This window comes from Prionailurus viverrinus, chromosome C1, assembly GCF_022837055.1.
Source record: "Prionailurus viverrinus isolate Anna chromosome C1, UM_Priviv_1.0, whole genome shotgun sequence".
NCBI classification, from domain to species: domain Eukaryota; kingdom Metazoa; phylum Chordata; class Mammalia; order Carnivora; family Felidae; genus Prionailurus; species Prionailurus viverrinus.
Genome location: NC_062568.1, coordinates 100,194,392 through 100,213,426, shown reverse-complemented (window position 1 = coordinate 100,213,426; position 19,035 = coordinate 100,194,392). Strand labels below are relative to the sequence as shown.

Genomic DNA, 19,035 nt, shown 5'->3' with positions numbered 1-19,035 from the left:
TGTTAGGACTGGCGCAGAATCTCTCCTTCATCGATGAGGAGGGGATTTAATAAGAGAATCCATGGTACGAATAAGATTCTAGGGTCAGCATGGGGTGTGACTCCTGAGGCAGAAAACCTGATTTTCAGTCCACTGTGTGTGCTGTCCAGCTGTGTTGTTGGGTCTCATCACCTCTGGGTGAGCCTGTTATAAAGCTTGACTGTCGTGAGACTCAAATACAGGACAGTGTGGAAAAAGACAAGAGAGAGAAAGAGTGTGCGTGTGAGCACATAAGCTGGGAAGGGGCAGAAGGAGAGAGAGAGAAAGAGAGAGAGAGAGAGAGAGCGAGGGAGTGTGTAAGCTGGGCAGGGACAGAGGGGGAGAGAGAGAGAATCCCAAGCAAGCTCTAAGCTCAGCTGGGAGCCTGATGCGGGGGCTTGATTGCAAGACCCAAGATGCTGAACCAGCTAAGCCACCCAGGTGCCCCTGTCATTGAAACTTTTTGATCATTGGGTGTAGCTTTTTCTAAACTTGGCCACATTAGTGAGTATTCAGTTGTATTTGTCTATGAAAAGAAGGAAATGTCAGCATCATTTTGTGTCCCATACTGACTCACCAGATGTTTCTTCATCTGGGTGTTTGAGGCATCACAGTCCAGCCTCAGGCAGTTTGGGGAAGTTGGATTCTTGTGAAACAACCATTGTTTGTCTTTGGGGGCTGTATTTTAAATCATAGAAAGTTAATTTTACGTTCTAAGACTGTAACAAATTACAAGTAGAGCTACACCAAATTATTTTAAACAATAAAAGAGGAGGTTTCGGGCGCTTGTTTTCTGACTTGGGCTTCGCCCTGCTGGCGTGGTGTGTTTTCTACAGTCATTTTGACAAGCGTCCTGGCCAGAGAAGAGCAGTGGTGTGTCGGGGAGGACGTTTGATTTTAGCAAGCTGATAATTCTCCTTCACATACCAATTAAAATCATTGTCTGACCACGACTTAGCCAGCCCCGCTGCGCTCTGGAATGGTCCTTAGAAGCCTCCTGGGGCAGTGACCACCCACATATCAGTGGTTCTGGAGGACAGTGTGTTATGTGAACCTGGAGAAATTACTTCACCCCTCCCGGACCTTGGTTTCTCTTATCTCTTACCCCAGGGAATGGACTGAGTGATTATCTGTGTCTCATCCAGCGTCAAGGTACTAGAAGTTGCTATTAAGTAACAAACCTACCTTCACAGGTCCTAAGTATCCAGTTTTCCCTGAGCCCACCCAATCTTGGGAGGTGGCTAGGAACCCGATTTCCTTTGCAAGTTCTTGCTCTTTTTAACGGAAAGGCAAAACCAGAAACCTGTATAATCCTCTAAAGGTTAAAAGTTGCCAAGCCAACATTGTCTGACACTAAGAGCACAAACTCTGGTAAATGTTTTGTTTTTGGAGGCAGGAGGTTGGAAGTGAGGGGCAGGGCTCCAGTCTTCAAGAAGCTCATAGTTTAGTTGAGGTTAAAGCACATGTGCGTTCGGAGTGAGAGGCACTAGGACTTTGGAGTGGGCTGGAAGAGTCCAGGAAGGCTGCCTGAGGAAGTGAGAACCTGAGGTTGGCTGCGAGGAGTAGTTACGGGGAGAATTGTAGCAGTGAGCCGGGGCGGCCTGGCCTGGAGGAGGGAGCATGGGCTTAGAAGACCCTGGGCTGACTGCACAAAACCAAGATTGCTTTCATGCTGTATATGTCACGTGGAGATGCCACGTCCCCACCCCACTGGCTCGCTGTAGAGTGCCAAGCATAGAGCCCTGTTCTGAACGGCAGTGCCGCTGCTGTGCCACTGTTTGGGGCAAGTGACGGGTTCCTCCTCTCAGGTGAACCGGCCCTCCTGGGAGGCAGATAGGACACCGGGCCGCCTTTTAGCTCCTGTGGCTTCAGAAAAGGCATCCTAATAAGAAACAGCTCCTACAAAGAGACAGGCAAGAGGGCCAGTGTTCAGCGTCACAACCTTTGAGTTTGGAGTGTGAACGTGTGGATCCTCGTCCTACTTTTGTCATTCGCTGGCTGTACGACTGAGGACAAGTCACAGGAGCTCTCTCTCTGGGTCTCTAAAACGCTCGTACGCTGGGTGAGCCCGGGGGAGTAGAGAGCGTGATGCCCTGCAGGGCTCACGCTGTGGAAAACGGAAGATACTGTCTCCTCTGCCCTCTTCCAGCGAAGAAAGTAGACCAATTCTGAATAGAATTGTTGACAAGCTTTATAGATTTTACACAAAGCACATATAGTGTACTTTTTAAAATATATCTAAGAGGGCTATTGAAATTCGATTGAGGAAACTGTAAAACACCAATGGAAAACAGTTTTTGTCTTGGCTGCTGTGCTGGCTGAATCTATCCATGTCCACACTGGAGTAGCTATTACATTGTCACCTCCAAGCCGGAGGGCACCCTGAGTTTTGAGACATGCAGAAGAGGAGGCTTCTGTGTGCTGCTCAGCTTCCCATCTGAGGAGTTTCAGGTTGTCTCCTTTTTCTTTTTTTTTTTTTAAGTTTACTTATTTTTTTTTCTTTTTAAAAGCCTCTAGCGCCTTCTTTACTGACTGCAGGGTTTGATGTTATCTCCAACAGTACAGCTTCTAGTTTTTTGTGTTTTTTTTTAAATGTTTATTTTTATTTTTGAGACAGAGAGAGACAGAGCATCAACAGGGGAGGGTCAGAGAGAGAGGGAGATACAGAATCGGAAACAGGCTCCAGGCTCTGAGCTGTCAGCAGAGAGCCCGACGCGGGGCTCGAACTCACGGACCGTGAGATCATGACCTGAGCCGAAGTCGGACGCTTAACCGACTGAGCCACCCAGGCGCCCCTAAGTTTACTTATTTTGAGAGCAAACGAGTGGGGTAGGGTACGTCCAGAGAGATGGGGGAGAGAGGCTCCCAAGCAGGCCCCACACTGTCAGCTCAGAGCCTGATACAGGGCTCAAACTCACAAACCATGAGATCATGACCTGAGCTGAAATCAGGGGTCAAATGCTTAACTGACTGAGCGACCCAGGGGCCCCTAGGTTGTCTCTTTTGCCCTTCCTGACAGGCCAGCCAGCCCAGTATCTGCAGTGTCCTCCAGGATGGGACACAGCCACCTCCCAGGCCTGTCTCCCACCTGGCTGCCGTAATGCAGTTGAGAGAGATAGTGTTGCCCTGAATCTGCTTTTGCAGGCAAAGATGTGACGGCTGTCTTGTTAGACATCATGTCTATACTCTGCCTCTGGAAATTCCACGTGCATCTTTTTAGGGGAACGCACTCCTTAAGTAGGGGCAGAGATAAGATTTTATAACAAGAATGTGAAAATTCTTGATTCACATTCTCCCTCTCATTTTTCTGATGAGAGAAACTGAGGCCTTGAAAGTAGAAGAAATGTTCTCCCAGACCACCTCACTAGTTGATGACAGAACTGGTTCCAAAACTTGGGTCCGTGGACGTTGAACCGGGAGCTGTTTTTTCTTTCCTCCCTTTCTCCCTCTAGTATGGCACTGAGCCTAGTTAAATGAGGGCTCACATGCAGCTTAAATCCTGGAATTTAAAGGAGTGCCAGTCTTTTGCAAAGGATGGAATCTCCCCAGGATACCCGTGGATACCACGACTCCGTGTGGATCCGGATCCCATTTGTATAAGGTCTTTCCAGTTTTTCCCCAGAAGGTGGCGCCAACCTTTTCCTTAGCTTCCACATGATTGAGGCACTAAACTAGGTTTGCCAGACTGGGAAGAGTTCTTTGATTCCAGCCATTGTTTAGGAACATTTGCCGCACCCCCCCACCCCCCACCTCGCCCCTCCACCTTTTTTTTTTTTTTTTTTTTTTTTTTTTTTGCATTAAAAAAAAATCTTTTCTTATTCAACCAATTTTTCTCGTGTGTCTGTGACAGAGCCAAATCAAACTTTGGACTTAAAACACACAATCCAAATTTTGACAAGTTCTGTGCTCTAAAAGAAACCTTATCTTTAAGCAAACACTCATCAATATTCTGAGTAATGATCTCATTTTTTAAAAAGTTCGATGAGGAAATTGTACTTTTCCTAGCTAGCTTCACTGGCTTTGAAAGGGAAAAATCCCCATGTTTCTAATCAGAGTAGCAAAATCAGCAGACTTGGGACAATTTTGGTCACTTCAAGGTAGATTATAACCTGCTTGATGCTGTTGTCTCATAAATATGCCCCACCCCACCCTCCTTTTTAAAATCCTTGCTGCTTCTGGCCACCTTGTCTACCAAACAGCATTGTTCTCCTTTCTTTCTGGTGCCCGTGTTTACTTTTGCTCTCTGCTTGCTTACATTTATAATCTTTGCTTCTTAGGTTACATAGAACGCAGGGGCAAAACCTAAAGTTCACCCTGATTCAGGCAGCTCGCCAAAAGCCGGGGGCTTGGCACAGAGAGGGAAGTCCAGAACACCTACTTGCCTTGGCAGAAGCGAGTGTCTGTCTTGGGAAACTTGCTGTAACCTCCGTAAGCAAGAGGGCCTCAAACTTGCCGCCTCGAAGTATACCTTCTGGCTTTTCGTTTTCAGACGTTTTTCAGAAAACCTTTGTGTGTTAGATACATTGGATTAAATGCTTCGTGCAGGTGACATCAAGAATTCCTGGGGTTACAAGAGGAAGTTCTCCTTGGGTGTGGGTTTTGGCTCGGCAGATCTGGAAGTCCTTTGACCCACAGCTCACTGCAGGGCAACTCACTTTCACCCGAATGACAGGAGAGTACAAACAGGTTGGAGGCAAGGAAGGAAACCTTACGATGGCACTCTCACCGAGAGCCCGCCAGTATGTTTCCTTGTCTCACTGATGCTCTCCGCATCCGAGGGGCGTGGGGAAGTTGTTTGTTCCTGTCAGGACTGTTAAGTGGCACTGCTGGCACTTGGGTCCCAGTCTGTTTCCAGGCCTATCTTCCCACCCACTGAGTTGCCTCCCGTTTCCCAGCCGGGTCTTAAACATGTACATCAGTGTCTTCTACCTTGGATATACCCACAAGGTTATCCAGTATTTTCTGATCCTTCTGGTTTTACCCCATGTCTTTAAAAGCTAAGACACACTGGGGCGCCTGGGTGGCTCAGTCTGTTGAGCATCCGACTTCGGCTCAGGTCATGATCTCACGGATTGTGAGTTCGAGCCCCATGTCGGGCTCTGTGCTGACACCTCAGGGCCTGGAGCCTGCTTCGGATTCTGTCTCCCTCTCTCTCTGCTCCTTCCCTGCTCACGCTCTGTCTCTCTCTCTCTCAAAAATAAAATAAAGCTTAAAAACAATTAAAAAAAAAACAAAACTAAGACATAGACTTTCCTCAGTACGGCTCAGATTTCTGAGCCGTATGTTAGGGTACTTGCAAACAGTAATTTCGCACAGCAGAGAGGCATTGGCTTCGGAGCACACCTTCACTGCGGGACCCGCTTAGGGAAGAGATGACCCCTCTTCCACTGTCCACTGGCTGCCCAGCTGTACGTAACTCAGCCATGTGCCCGGTGCTCGGCTTTCCCGAGTGCACCGTGGACTTGCGGCGACCGGAGGGACGTGCATGAACTGAGGAGGAATAAAAGCACTTCATCTTAGAGTAATTCGTTGCACGATGGAAGTCTTTTTTTTTTTTTTCAACGTTTATTTATTTTTGGGACAGAGAGAGACAGAGCATGAACGGGGGAGGGGCAAAGAGAGAGGGAGACACAGAATCGGAAACAGGTTCCAGGCTCTGAGCCATCAGCCCAGAGCCTGACGCGGGGCTCGAACTCCCGGACCGCGAGATCGTGACCTGGCTGAAGTCGGACGCTTAACCGACTGCGCCACCCAGGTGCCCCGACGATGGAAGTCTTTTAAGCGGTACGCCACCCCTCTTCAAACAGCAGGTTGCTAGGGAAAAAAAAAAAACCAACCTGAACTAAAGTCTCTTTTCCAAAGGACAGAAGTGTCGCCTTTCCGCCCTGTCGCCAGGAATGGGACCCTCCGGGCCTCCTATAGCCGATTTTGCCCAAGGGCCACGTGGCTCGCCTGCAGATATCTTGCTTCCCCCTCAGTTTCTGGGCCAGCTCCTCAGGTGGAACACGTCCGTGCAGTTCAGTGAGGCATGCCCCAGAGGTGACTTTGCCAGTCACGAACATTTTACAAAATATGTACACGGGAGAATGTGCTTGACAAACATTTCTTGAGTAGCTCATGTATATTGGACGCTGTGCCAGGCATGGGGGGTATAGAAAGGTAGCTGAGGTGGGAGCTTGCCTTCGAGGAATTTTCTGTCTAGTGGGAGAGACCATTTGAGCAAGGTGTTGAGTGCAGTGGTGGAGGTGTGCACACAGAGCTCCCCAGAGTCATACTGCAGCAAGCGGGTCCTGAAGGAGACCTGTCCCGGCCAGGTGAGGAGCACCAGTGAGCGACGCTGAGGAGGAACGGAGGGGCTAGTCAGGGGCTCCGCGAAAGGGCCGGCGGGGCATGTGCAGGGCCTGCCCTCAGCTCAGTGTGACGAGGGCACGGGGGAGAGGGAGAGCAAAACCACAGCTGGACACAGGCAGGAGCCAGGCCATGCTGGCTTTCCACGCCGTATGGACAAATGTGGGCCTGGTTCCAGGATAGCTGTTTAGAGGGATTCTTGGCGAGGGCAGACCCACTTGATGTGGGCACTAGACTGGGTCGGAGGGGTCCCCTGGAGGGAGCTCTGCTCTCTGGCAGACTCAGAACTCCTTGGTTCTCCGCTGTGTCTCCCTGTGACCCCTTACCAGCAATCCTTTATTTGTATGTTCTCTCTCTTACTCCAAAATCCACCAAAGTGGGCATTTTTTAAATCCCTATCTTAAAAAATTTTTTTAATGTTTTTATTTATTTTTGAGGGAGAGAGAGACAGGGAATGAGTGGGGGAACAGCAGAGAGAGAGGGAGACACAGAATCCGAAACAGGTTCCAGGCTCCGAGCTGGCAGCACAGGGCCCAACGTGGGGCTCGAACCGACGAGTCATGAAATCATGACCCAGGCCGAAGTCGGATGCCCAACCGACTGAGCCACCCAGGCGCCCCTTAATTCCCTAGTTTAAAAATCGAGGTTCAGACCGATGGAGTGTCTTGCCAGAGGATTGAACTCCGATTTGTCTGTGCCCATGCAACTTGGAGCTGCCTTTCTTGGGGTGAAAGGTTAAAGGTTATGCATGCACACCAGGGCCAAACAGTCCTCTGCTTTTAGGGGACCTGTGTGGAAAAAGCTGCACTTTGCAGCAGATTGAGTTGGCAAGAAAAAAAAATCACAGTGAGTTTTCTTTAAGTAGCCTCATTCTCGTGTGTATGTGAAGTGGAGGGCGATGCCATCAGTGGGACTGAGGTCATGCTTGCTGCCTGGCTGACCCCAACCACCCACTTTCTGTGGAGGAGGCAGAGGCGGGGAGGGCTGGCTTCGCATGGCCAAGGGCCCTTGAGCCGGAGGAACCCCCGAAGAACACCTGGGAAGCCTTGTGCAGACATTCATTCTGCGTCCCGGCCCTCATCAGCTTCCTTTCATCTAACCCCGGCCAACTGCAAACACTCCTCAGCTCCCCGCCATCCGCCCCCACCTGCTTCTGGGCTTGGTTCCCCACTTCCTGGGGCTTTTCACCCTCTGCACAGACCAGCCCATCCTGCCCAGCACTGTGAGGACGGGGTCCGGGCCCACCCATCATCCTCACTCCTGTGGCCTGCTCTGAGCTCAGTCCCTGACACACAGGAGTGAATGAGTGTGTGCATGTTGTACACAACAAGGCAGGGCCAGTCGTGGTATGAAAGAAAAATTGCTCTTACGGGCTTACCGAGAATAGGATTCTTTGAAAATAAAATGAGCTCTCTGCAGTGCTTTGCACCCAAGCCTGACTTTGCACGTGTATAATAAGTGCAGGCAAATCTTGGATGTTCTTGACCCCTGTCTTCTCTCGTGTACACGGTATTTACTCTTGAACCATGCTGATCCTGGTCCCCATTTTGACTCTCGGAAGGATTAATCCATAATCCCGATGTATGCCCCCACAGGTGTATGCATTGTGTCCACAAGCGCGCTGGTCAGGTGACAGGGGCGTGAGCCTACTTAATGAGACCCCTAGACTTCGGTCAGTGCCTTAAGGAGATAGCAGGTCCTTCCAGGGAAAGTTCAAGAGGCCTCTAACAAGAAATAGAGAACTTTGAGAGTTCAGGAAGGCAGGGCTTTAAGTAGGAACATACCCTCAGGCAGACAGAATGAAGTTCAGTCCATCCGTAAATGTTGAACACCTGGTAAATGCCCAGCCTTGCTGTGTGCTTTGGGGTACAAAACAAGTGCCCCAGCCCGTCTGCTAGGCCTTGCAGCCTGTTTGGGAAGGAGACACATGTGGAAATGTTGGCAAGAATGTAAAGCAACCGACATGAGGTGCCAGCAATAGAGAAAAGCTCTACAAGTTGAGAAGGAGAGGTCATCCCTCTGTTCAAGGAGGGGACGTGGTCAGCCACGTTTGCGTGAGAGACAGCGAGTTTCCTAAATAGCAGAAGAGAGCTTATGGAATCAGTAGGCAGTAAGCAGAAATAGCGATTATTATAATCATAGTAACGTTCTCAGCCAACACCCAGGGAGTGCAACTCCATGCCGGGGCTCAAATTCTGTCCCGGGTGACGAAGGGCCGCCTGCTTCTGGGGTGCAGCACCCTGTCCTCCCTGCTCTCCGTGAACCAAGGGCTGAACTGTGAACTTTCCCTGATCTCAAAAGCACACTTAAATTTTTACGAATACGTTTTCCTTACCAGGAACATTACTATGGCAGTTTTCCATGGCAACTTTTCAATATAAAAAATACAAAGAGGAGAATAAAATTACCCATAATCTAACCCCCTGAGATAATGAGGGAACGTTTTGTGCGTTTCCTTCCAGGTTTTCCACCGCGTTAAATCCCAGTGTTGGGACATGAGCAGCCCAGGGAGAACCTCCAACTGTCAGTGCAGCATGACGAGCCTTAAAAATACCGGGCTTTTGATTTACGTCTATTTGTATTTATTTTGAGAGAGACAGAGTGAGCAGGGGAGGGGAAGAGAGAGGGGGAGACAGAATCCCAAGCAGGCTCTGCACTGTCAGAACCGAGCCCAGTGTGGGGCTTGACCTCACGAACTATGAGATCATGACCTGAGCTGAAGTCAAGTGTCGGCTGCTTAACAGACTGAGCCACCCAGGTGCCCCAAATATAATGATTTTTAAGTGAGATGAATTCAGCCCCTTGTGTTGGAAGGAGTCCACTTTACCGTTCAGAGAGCAGACACACGGACCGATGAGGCACACTCCGGGAAGTCAGTACTGTTCACAGGGTGGCGTAGCCCCAGCTGAACTGAGCTGCATCTTGTCCCAAAACCATGACTGCGGAGCCCCAAGATCTGGCCCTGTCCCTCCTAGAGTGAGGGCACAGTGGTCAGGGCCCTACAATGACCTCCTGCAGTCCATGTGTCCACCATATGGCTCAGGGTGCCCCTCTGTGTGTCCTGTCCTCCCTGGCTTGTATGCATGGATGTTTTAGCCCACCCTTGCCCACATCTAGAAGATGCTTTCCAGGTAGTCTGTCTGCTGTTTTTGTTGGTCAGTCTGCTTCAATCACAAGAGCACTGGGGAGATTGAGGCTTAAGCTGGTAACCTTGGTCTTGTTGCTGAGTTAAAGACAGCTGCCTTGTTTCAGTAGCAGAACACAAAACAGAGAAGAATCTGGGTGGAATGAACAGTCCAGGGCTGGCAGTCGGAAAAAAAAAGATTAGGTTTTCATTATATTTTATGAGAAAATGCATACACAGGGACGCCTGAGTCAGTTGGTTAAACCTCCGACTTCAGCTCAGGTCATGATCTCACATTTTGTGAGTTCGAGCCCCGCGTCGGACTCTGTGCTGACAGCTCGGAGCCTGGAGCCTGCTTGGGGTTCTGTGTCTCCCTCTCTCTGTCCCTCCCCCACTCCTATTCTGCCTCTCTTTCTGTCTCTCAAAAATATATAAAAAAAAATTTTTTTTAATTCTAACTAAAAAAAAAAATACGTACATGTTTACAGCCTGCTGTTTTTTGCTTATCATTTATATACATACCCCTGTGTCATGAATAGGAGTAACTATCATTTACTGAACATGTAGTACATTTTGACACCACTTAACAAATGATTTCTGTGAGGTATCCCCATTTTACAGAAGAGGAGATGGGGGTTAGCACTTGCGCATGGCACGGCTGGCATTTGCTTCCAGCCCTCAAAGGCCGCAGCCCGCACTCTTTGTTCCTTGCCGGGTTTTGCATTTAGCTTCTATCTTTATTACAGAGGCTCTTTTTGTGGCGCTCCTGGTGACCTCTGGCACAAGGACTCAGTGTATCCTAGTGCGCTGGGATCTCTTCACAGGTCAGAGGCCGCTCCTTTGGCTGTGAGGTGGCCATTTTGTGCACTTCCTTCAGAGTACAGGGTGTGGTGATACGGGCACGGAGGCTTTCCTTGGAAAAGCCTCTCCAACTGCTTTACGATTAGGTGCCTTCATGGAATCATAAGTCTTGAAGCCACTGATTTTTCTTCCCGGCTTCTCTCCAGTTACTTTAATTGCAGCTGTCCCCCAAGCTGCTGGAAAGCATTTATGTTTACTTCTTTTTTAGGTCCTAATCTTCTAGGACAGAGACTCTCAGATTTTCCCATACGGGAGACCCTCTGAAGCGCTTATTAAGACAGCTTGCTGGGCTCCAGGCCCCAGTCTCTGATTCGGCGGGTCCACGGTGGGGCCGGGGAAGTTGCATTTCTAGCACGTTCTCAGGAATGTCGCTGCTGCTGCAGGGGAGGTAACACTTGGAGAACCGCTTCTCCGGGGTTTCTGGTGGAAGCCGCATTCCTACCTTCCTGTGCCCCCCATCCACTGGAGAATCACCCTCAAGACCACTTTGCTCTTAACTGTCTTGTACAGAATTAGCCCGAGGCGTTAGGTGACGAGCGTCCTCTGGCTCCCGAAGTTAGGCAGCAGATCGCTTGGTCTCCGGGAGCTCACTTGTTTGGGGGAACTGGTGTTTCAGGTGGTGAGAGCAGCCGAGGAGGCAGCGTCCACGCTGGCCAGCTCCATCCACCCAGAGCAGTGTATCAAAGTCCTCTGCCCCATCATCCAGACGGCCGACTACCCCATCAACCTCGCCGCCATCAAGATGCAGACCAAAGTCGTCGAGAGGATCGCCAAGGAGTCCTTGCTGCAGCTCCTCGCCGACATCATCCCGGGCTTGCTGCAGGTGGGCCCCCTGGGCAGCTGGCCGGTGCCTGTCGTGCGGGGCTGTGAGGCCGGGAGCCGGTGCTGCCCAGCCTGGGTGCCTGGGGCTTTGCCCCCCTCACTCACTTGAGGGGCGGGTGGGAAAGGGCAGGCGCCATCCTGTCTCAGAACCTGCGCAGCTGTGTGGCTCGGACACCTCGGGCCCTCTCTCTCTTGTTTTCTAACGCACCCTCCCCTGAATGTGGCCGGAAGAGCTTCCCGGCAGCCTAGAGCTGTGGCTCCCAAAGTGAACTTTCTGTTTACTGTAAATATATTTTGGTCCTTTCCTGGTCGTCGTTGTTCATGCCTTCAACAAACCCTTATTGCACATCTGTGGGCCCCAGCCCTGGGCAGGGTGGGCCGTGGGAGTGCAAAATCAGATAATGGTCCTTGCTCTGCTATCCAGCACATATTCATGGAGAGCCTTCTAAGTGCAAGGCACTGAGTTAGACTCAGGAAGATGTTTTGCTGCTCCACGGCATAACCACAGGGGTGTTTCAGCCTGCGTGGGGCACAGTACAGCTGTGCAGGCAGCCGGAGATGGGGGCACCACCTGCAGAGTTACTGTAGGTGCGAGTGGGGGTTCCTGGATCAGAGGCCAAGAGGTGATTTCACAGAAGAGCTGGTTTAGAGTCGGGCCCTGGAGGGAGAGAGCGACTTCAGTGGGGAAGGTGGAGAGAAATCAGCTTCACGTTTAAGAAATGCTGCTGCTCGCCGAGCGCTCGGCTTGGGAATTTAAGTACAGACTGTTGAGACTGGATTATTCCAGGCAGAGGAAAGAGCAAGCCTGAAGCATCCTCAGGGCTGTTTGGAGAGCAGCAGGCTGTCTCATTTGAGTGGGGCAGGGGCCAGGCCTACAGGTAGACGGAGGCCCGGACGTAGAGTGCGCAGGTGTCAGGCTCCGGGCCCGGATGTCTCCCACCCGCTTTGGGTGGTACAGAGGTTCTGCCCACAAGAGCGAGGGAGGCAGTCCTCATTTTTCTTGAAAGTTCTCATTTCACACAAGGTTTGCTTTGCCATTGGGAGAATATGAAAGAACCGAGCTGTTTTCCCCCTTAATTTCCTTTCCCATCTCCCTCTCTCTCTCTCTCTCTCTCTCTCTCTCTCTCTCTCTCTCTCTCTCACTCTCTCTCCCACGTGTCTTGCGTGGCGCTGCTGTGGCAGCTCACGTTGAGCAGCACATAGTGCAGGGGAGGGCCGCTGCTACTTGCCAGCCTCCCTTCTCCACCTGCAAGAACCAGTTCACTCTCGACACTGTTGAGTTTTGACCTCCCTGGAGCGCAAGCTCCCTGGGTCCAGTGGCCGGTCTGGGGTGTGTGGTGGTTGTTCGCGCCAAGTCCAGGGTTGAACTGTGAGGGTATTTGCGGAAACCTTGACGAGACATTGACCGTGAAGCAGATCTTTGATCTCATTTCCTTTTCGTGTCCCTTCTGCCTCTGTAGGGTTATGACAACACCGAAAGCAGTGTGCGTAAGGCCAGCGTGTTTTGCTTAGTGGCGATTTATTCCGTAATCGGAGAAGAGCTGAAACCTCACCTCGCACAGCTCACGGGGAGCAAGGTACGTATAGTGTTACACGGGCCGACGGCACGCCTGGGCTCTGCCAGCCGCCGAAAATCTGCTTGTCTGCAGCTCTGGCCTCCACACGGGCTGGGTCCCTCGTGGGCATCGACGGTGACAACCGCGGGCTCTCCCCCTGGGCCTTGCCGACGTGCAGGCGCTGTTGTGCGCACTCTGTGTGTGTCGGTGCCTTCATTTGTGACGATGTCCCTGTGGGATGAGGACACTCATCCACATTCAGCTGCACAGGGACACACAGAGCTCTCACGCCAGAAGCCAGGCCACGCTGCCTGTCTTGTTCCTTTCAGGGTGTTTTAGAATGGGGGGCAGAAAATGGGACAAGAGGCCCGTTGGCTCATTGCAGCTGAGAGAGGCCAGAGTGCTTACCGGTTTAAAAATAACCTTCAGTCTGATGAGCCTGCTGGGGGACAGCAGGTGGAGCTCTGGCAGGAGAGGCAAGGGCGGGAGCGGCCCCTTGACCGCTGGGGCCTTGCAGGCCTCTGGCCGGCCGTGTGACAAAGCGACCCCAGGGGCTGCCTGGGGGGAGTAGTGCGGCAGCATGGAGTTCAAAACGCCCTGGTGGTGGTCTGGGTAAAAAAGCGTGAAGCTAGAGGTGCCTGACATGCTCCTTATGAAAGGAAGAATCAGCAAGTGAGGCCGCGTTTCTTTCCACATAGAGCCGTTCCTTTGGCACGGCCAGCGGGGCATCTTAGCCAGAGGCTTGCCTCCCCAGAGTCCTGGCAAAGCCAGAAGGGCATTCCCCCCTGTGCTGGCAGGGGCTGTCCTGGGCGTTGTAGGGGGATAAGCAGAACCCCTGACGGCCCTCTAGATTCCGGTAGCGCCCACCCCTCAGTCATGAGACTCACCGTCAAGGCTGCGCGCAGCCAGATGACCCCTGGGGGGCAAATCACCACTGGCCGAGAACCCCTGAGAAGTCAGTGGCTGGGTTCAAGGGTGGTTTGGGGGCTACTTCGCCTGACTGCATTTTCCCCTTCTCCTTTCCTTTTCTCATCACTGACCCCTTCCCCAGCCACAATCTGGAAACTCCAAGCCGAGAGTCACCAGCAGTGTGCTAGGCCCAGAAGCCGCCTCTCTCTCCGGCCTCTATCTGGCTTTCTGTCGGTGGTTCCTGGCAGCAGTGAAAACTAGAAAACTATATTCACCAAGGGGGTTCAATTTTTAAGGCTCATCCCCAGATAACAGACCCCGGTTTTGTCTGGCAGTTGCCCTGTGCCATCACCTCATTTGCCCCTTCTAGTCAGGGACTGAGAAGACGCAGGTGTTTCCTCATCCCTGTTGTGCAGCTGACCTGCTGCCGTTCCTCTCAGCGGTGGCCTTGGCTCTGGAGCCCACGTCCTGATCGGTCCACTCAGAGGGCGTAGGGAGGCTGGGCCTCAACCCTTCTTCCTCGGTAGCCCGCTTCGTCTGCTGCCCCAGTCCTTGGACGCGATAGCTCTGGTGTGTTAGCGGGACCTTCGGAGACTCGCATACACCTCTCTACCAGCAGACATCAGTCGCTGATGGACGTGGTGCCAAGACAGCCTCAGTTTCCTAGACCGGAAATAGGCAGACTCTGGCTGTGGCTTCCCGTTGCTCTGTGTGACCCGGCCGATCAGAACACTCTCCTGTTGCTTAACAAGTGATACCAGGCTCTGCGGAGAAAGGCCTGATGCAGGGTCGTGGAAGGAATGCATGGGGGACATTTGAGAGTGTCCCGATGCCATGGCAGCAACACCAGTTTTGGGGTCAAACAACCTGCCTTCTGGTCTCTGCCCTCCACTTCCTAGTCGTGTGACCCCGAACAGGCTTTCTTTTCTTTCTCTCAGTTTTTAAAAAATGGTGGCAAAATACCCATCACATAAAATTTGCTGTCTTAACCATTTCTGAGTGTACCTTTCACTGGTGTTAATACATTCACATTGTTGTGGGACCATCCCCACCATCCGCCTCCAGAACTTTGCTCCTCGTGGAAAACCGAAACCCCACCCCCTTAAGTAGTAATTCCTCAGAACTCCCTCCTCCCAGCCCCTGGCCACCACCATTCTACTTCAAGTCTCTGGATTTGACTCCCCGGGGGCCTTGTAAAAGTGACACCATTTGTCTTTTTTGCGACTGGCTTATTTCACTTAGAATGATGTCCTTGAGGTTCGTCCATGTCGTAGGTTTGTCCGAATTTCTTTCCTTTTTAAGGCTGAGTGCTACTCCGTTGTGCGTACGTACTGCAGTTTGCTTGTCCGTGTTTTGGTGACGGGCGCTTCTTTCCATCGTTGGCTGTTGTGAACAATGCTGCCTGTGAAGGTGTGTGTACAAATGCATCTTTGAGACCCCGCTTTCGGTTCTTTTGTGTCTACAGCAGGACTGGAATTGCTGAATTCCATAACTTTTCCGTGGTGGCTGTACCCTTTTATGTTCCCGCTGACAGCACCCGAGGGTTCCAGTCTCTCCACCTGCTCACCGACACTTACTGTTTTCTCTCTCTTGGACGGTAGCGGTCCTCATGGCTGATACAAGGTGGTTCCTCAGTGTAGTTTTGTTATGTGGGGCATCTTTTCACGTTGGCCAGTTGTGTATCGTCTTTGGAGAAATGTCTGTTCAAGTCCTCTGTCTATTTTTGAATTAGGTTTTTATTTTTTTAGTTGTTGAGTTTTAGAAGTTCTCCATATATCTTGGATATTAACCCCCTGTCTTTTGCTGCATAATTTTTTTTAACTTTCATGAAGTCTCTAGGAATTTGTCCATTTCATTTGGGTTACGTAATCTGTTGGTGTACATTTGTTCATAGTGGGGTTTTTTTTAAGTTTAGTTATTTACTTTGATTGTTTTTAATGTTTATTTTTGAGAGAGACAGAGAGAGAGAGAGAGAGGGACAATGCGAGCAGGGGAGGGGCAGAGAGAGAAGAGAGACAGAACACAGAATCCAAAGCAGGCTCCAGGCTCCTTCCTATCAGCATAGAGCCCAATGTGGGGCTTGATCCCATGAACCTTGAGACCGTGACCTGAGCCGAAATCAAGAGCTGGACGCTTAACTGACTGAGCCACCCAGGTACCCCTCATGGTGTTCTCTTCTAATCTTTTTTATTTCTGTAGAATCAGTAGTAATGTCCAAACATTCATCAATGCTTTTAGTAATTTGAGTCTTCTTTTTTCCTTAGGTAACTGAGTTAAAGATTTGTCGATTTTATTTATTGTTTCAAAGCACCAACTTTTGGTTTCCTTGGTTTTCTCTATTGCTTTTCTATGTCATTTATCACTGTCCTAATCTTTATTATTTCTTTCCTTCTGGGTTTAATTTGTTCTCTTTCTAGTGCAAGGCGTAAAGTGAGGTGGTTGATACGGGCTCTTCCTTTTTTATTCTAAGCTACACGTTTCCTTCTTTGCGCTACGTTTGCTGCATCCCATAAGTTTAGGTATGTTGTTTGCATTCTCCTCTGTCTCCAGATACTCTCTAATTCTCCGTGTGATTTCTTCTTCGACCCATGGGCTCTTGACCAGGGTGTTGCTCAGTTTCCACAAATTGGTGAATTTTTCCGTTTTCTTCCTGATACCAATTTTTAACTTCATCCAGTCGTGTTCAGAGAAGACACTCTGCATAATATCTATTTTTGTGAATCTGTTGAGACTTCATGTGTGGCCTTATTTTAGTCTTTTCTGGAGCATGGGCCACATCCACTTAGGAAGAACGTGTATTCTGTTGTTGGGTAGTGTTTTGCTGTGACTGTTAGATCGAGTTGGTTTATTGTGGTGTGTTAGTTTTTGATGTCCTCATCTTCTCTCTGGGTCTTCGGTCTATTATTAAGAACAGGGTACTGACGTCTCCAAGTGAACCCTCCAGTTCTGTCAACATTTCCTTCTTCTATTTTGCTGGCATGTTATTATACACAGACGTGTCTGTGCTTGCATCTTCTTGGTGTTATTGGCCTTTTATTAATATATAACGACTTTCTTGCTGTCTTGTAAACTTTTTGATTTAAAGTCTGTTTTGCTTGGGGCGCCTGGGTGGCTCAGTCAGTTAAGCGTCTGACTTCGGCTCAGATCACACATCGGGCTCTGTGCTGACAGCTCAGAGCCTGGAGCCTGCTTCAGGTTCTGTGTCTCCCTGTCTTCTCTCTCTGCCCCACATCCACTCGCATTCTGTCGCTCCTTCTCTCACTCTCTCCGTCTCTCTCGAAAATAAACACTAAAAAAAAACAAATTTAAACTCTGTTTTACTCAGTGTAATCAGTACAGCCACCCTTACACCCTTGGTTACTGTTTGCGTGGAGTCTCTATTTTCAGCCTGTCACCTTCAACCTCTTTGTGTCTTAGTAGACCTAAAGTGAGTAGTCTCTTGTAGACAGCGTAGTGTTGGAGCGTGTTTTCTTTACCCATCCTGCCAGTCTCTGTCTTGTGACTAGAGAGGTCCACCGTTTCCATTTGAAGAGACTGCTTGCCGCTAAGGAGAGACCGCCGTCACAAGCTGGGGTGTGTTTTCAGTATACCGTAGAGCTTTTCCTGTCCCTCATTTTTCTGCGGTGTTTGCTTGTTGTACTGAAATGTTTTAGTTCCCTCCTCATTTCCTTTCGTGTATATTCTGTAGCTGTTTTCTTAGTAGTTGCCGGGGGGATTACATTGGACATCCTAAGGTTATAACACTCTATAATTTGAATTTATACCAGCTTATGGAGCAAGCTTCTGAACCCCAGCCGTTTCATTTGTAAGACAAGAGAGCCTGTTCTGCCTCCCTCAGAGGATTTTTGTGAGGCTCAAATATGATCGTCAGTAAAAGCTTCTTGTAAACTGTGAGACCACGGCCACGTCATTAACTCTGTTACCATCATTTCCTTGTACTTGTGCTTACATTCTGGACCACGCTGGTGGATACGTCAGTGGTTTTGATCGCACATAAGTGTAACGGTGTTTGCACCTCATTTTTAATCAGGCTTTCACGGAAATATAACTGCCTGGTCTTGTAGAACGTTTTTTCTTCTTTAAAAAAAATCTTTGATTCAACAAGTATGTGTTAGGAATACTTGCTCTCCTCACTGTACCACTAAGACGTGTGGGAAAAGCAAAACTTCCTCCTGCCCTGGAGTGGCATGAAATGTGTCCGAGGACAGGACTGACCCACAAGGAAGCCTGCACAGCAGCCCAGGAGGGCCCGTTGCGTGGAACAGTCCCTTGGGACTGAACGGGGATGGGGCTTGGCAGCACAGGGCTGAGCTGCGGAGGGAGGGAGGCGGGAGCAGACTGCAGGAGGGGACCGCGAGAACAACTGAGGGAGGGGTGTTTGGAGGACATGTTTTCTGATGAGCTACGGAGGGCACGTGGACGTGTTTTCGGTCTTCATTTTGCAGGAGGGGAAGCTGAGGCTCAGAAAATGTTTTGCCTGTAGTCACACAACTAGTTGGTGGTGGAGTTGGTTCTGGAACTGTGTGTGTGGCGATCCCAGGGATGGATCTCCCTTTGTGGGAAGACACACAACGCAAGTGTTTATTTCAGCCTGTGTATCTACCTTTGGGTGAGCGGTCAGGGAGACTTAGCCTCTCTCAGGAGCTCTGTGCCGTTGCTGTTCCAGCCCCCACTGGAAGGTAGTTGGAGGGCCCGCTTTCCCACGCACCACACGCTGGGCCTCTCTTCCTGGGTCCCCCTGGAGACCAGCCTCTCCTCCCCTGGACTCAGCCTCGTTGTGGCCTGCTTAGAGCAAGGAAAGCAGGTAAAGAGCCGTGGATAGAAAATATTTCCCAGTCCCCTTCATCTTGCAAGTTGTGTGTTATGTGGACATTTACGGGCATTCTGCTTCCACAAACACTTGTTTCTTTTGGTTCTTAGTATGAGCAGGCAAATTATCAACATAACGCATTATGATTTCGACAAGTATTTAAGAACGAGTACTTAAGAACCTATAGTGTTACACGGTGTTCTGCGTATCCGGAGGGTCCAGGGGGGGCTTACGTTAAAAGCATGGGAGGTCTCAGAAATGAAAGCCTCTTTCGTCGTGAAGCGCTGTGCCCATCCGAGGTGATGTGACTTCACGACACGCCGTTGGCCTCAGTGAGCTCTCATCTTACGGGAAGGAGCAAGCGAGTGCACTGCCAACTCCACGAGGCAGGTGCCCGAGCCACAGGAGCTGATGAGCAGGTGGGGGGAAGGCCGTGGAGGCGGCCTTCTGCATAGGTCTCCGATGCCACAGCACTTTGGTGGGCCCAGAAGGGGGAGGAGAGAGGTGTCCGTGTGGAGGGCACAGCTGCAGTCGAGGGGTGAAGGTCAGAAGACCCGACCTGTACCTTGCCTAGCGGATCTCGTCCC

General features: G+C 50.4%; 1 protein-coding gene across 12 annotated transcripts in view; it reads left to right on the top strand.

The window, feature by feature from the left end:
* The window catches only part of CLASP1 (cytoplasmic linker associated protein 1), a 277,780-nt gene that overhangs the window by 255,163 nt on the left and 3,582 nt on the right, over positions 1-19,035 (top strand). For all 12 annotated transcript variants that reach the window (XM_047869157.1, XM_047869151.1, XM_047869156.1 and 9 more), the window contains 2 exons: positions 10,968-11,174; positions 12,634-12,750. In XM_047869157.1, coding sequence (XP_047725113.1) covers positions 10,968-11,174; positions 12,634-12,750 — 324 coding nt within the window. The remainder of the gene's footprint in view (positions 1-10,967; positions 11,175-12,633; positions 12,751-19,035) is intronic.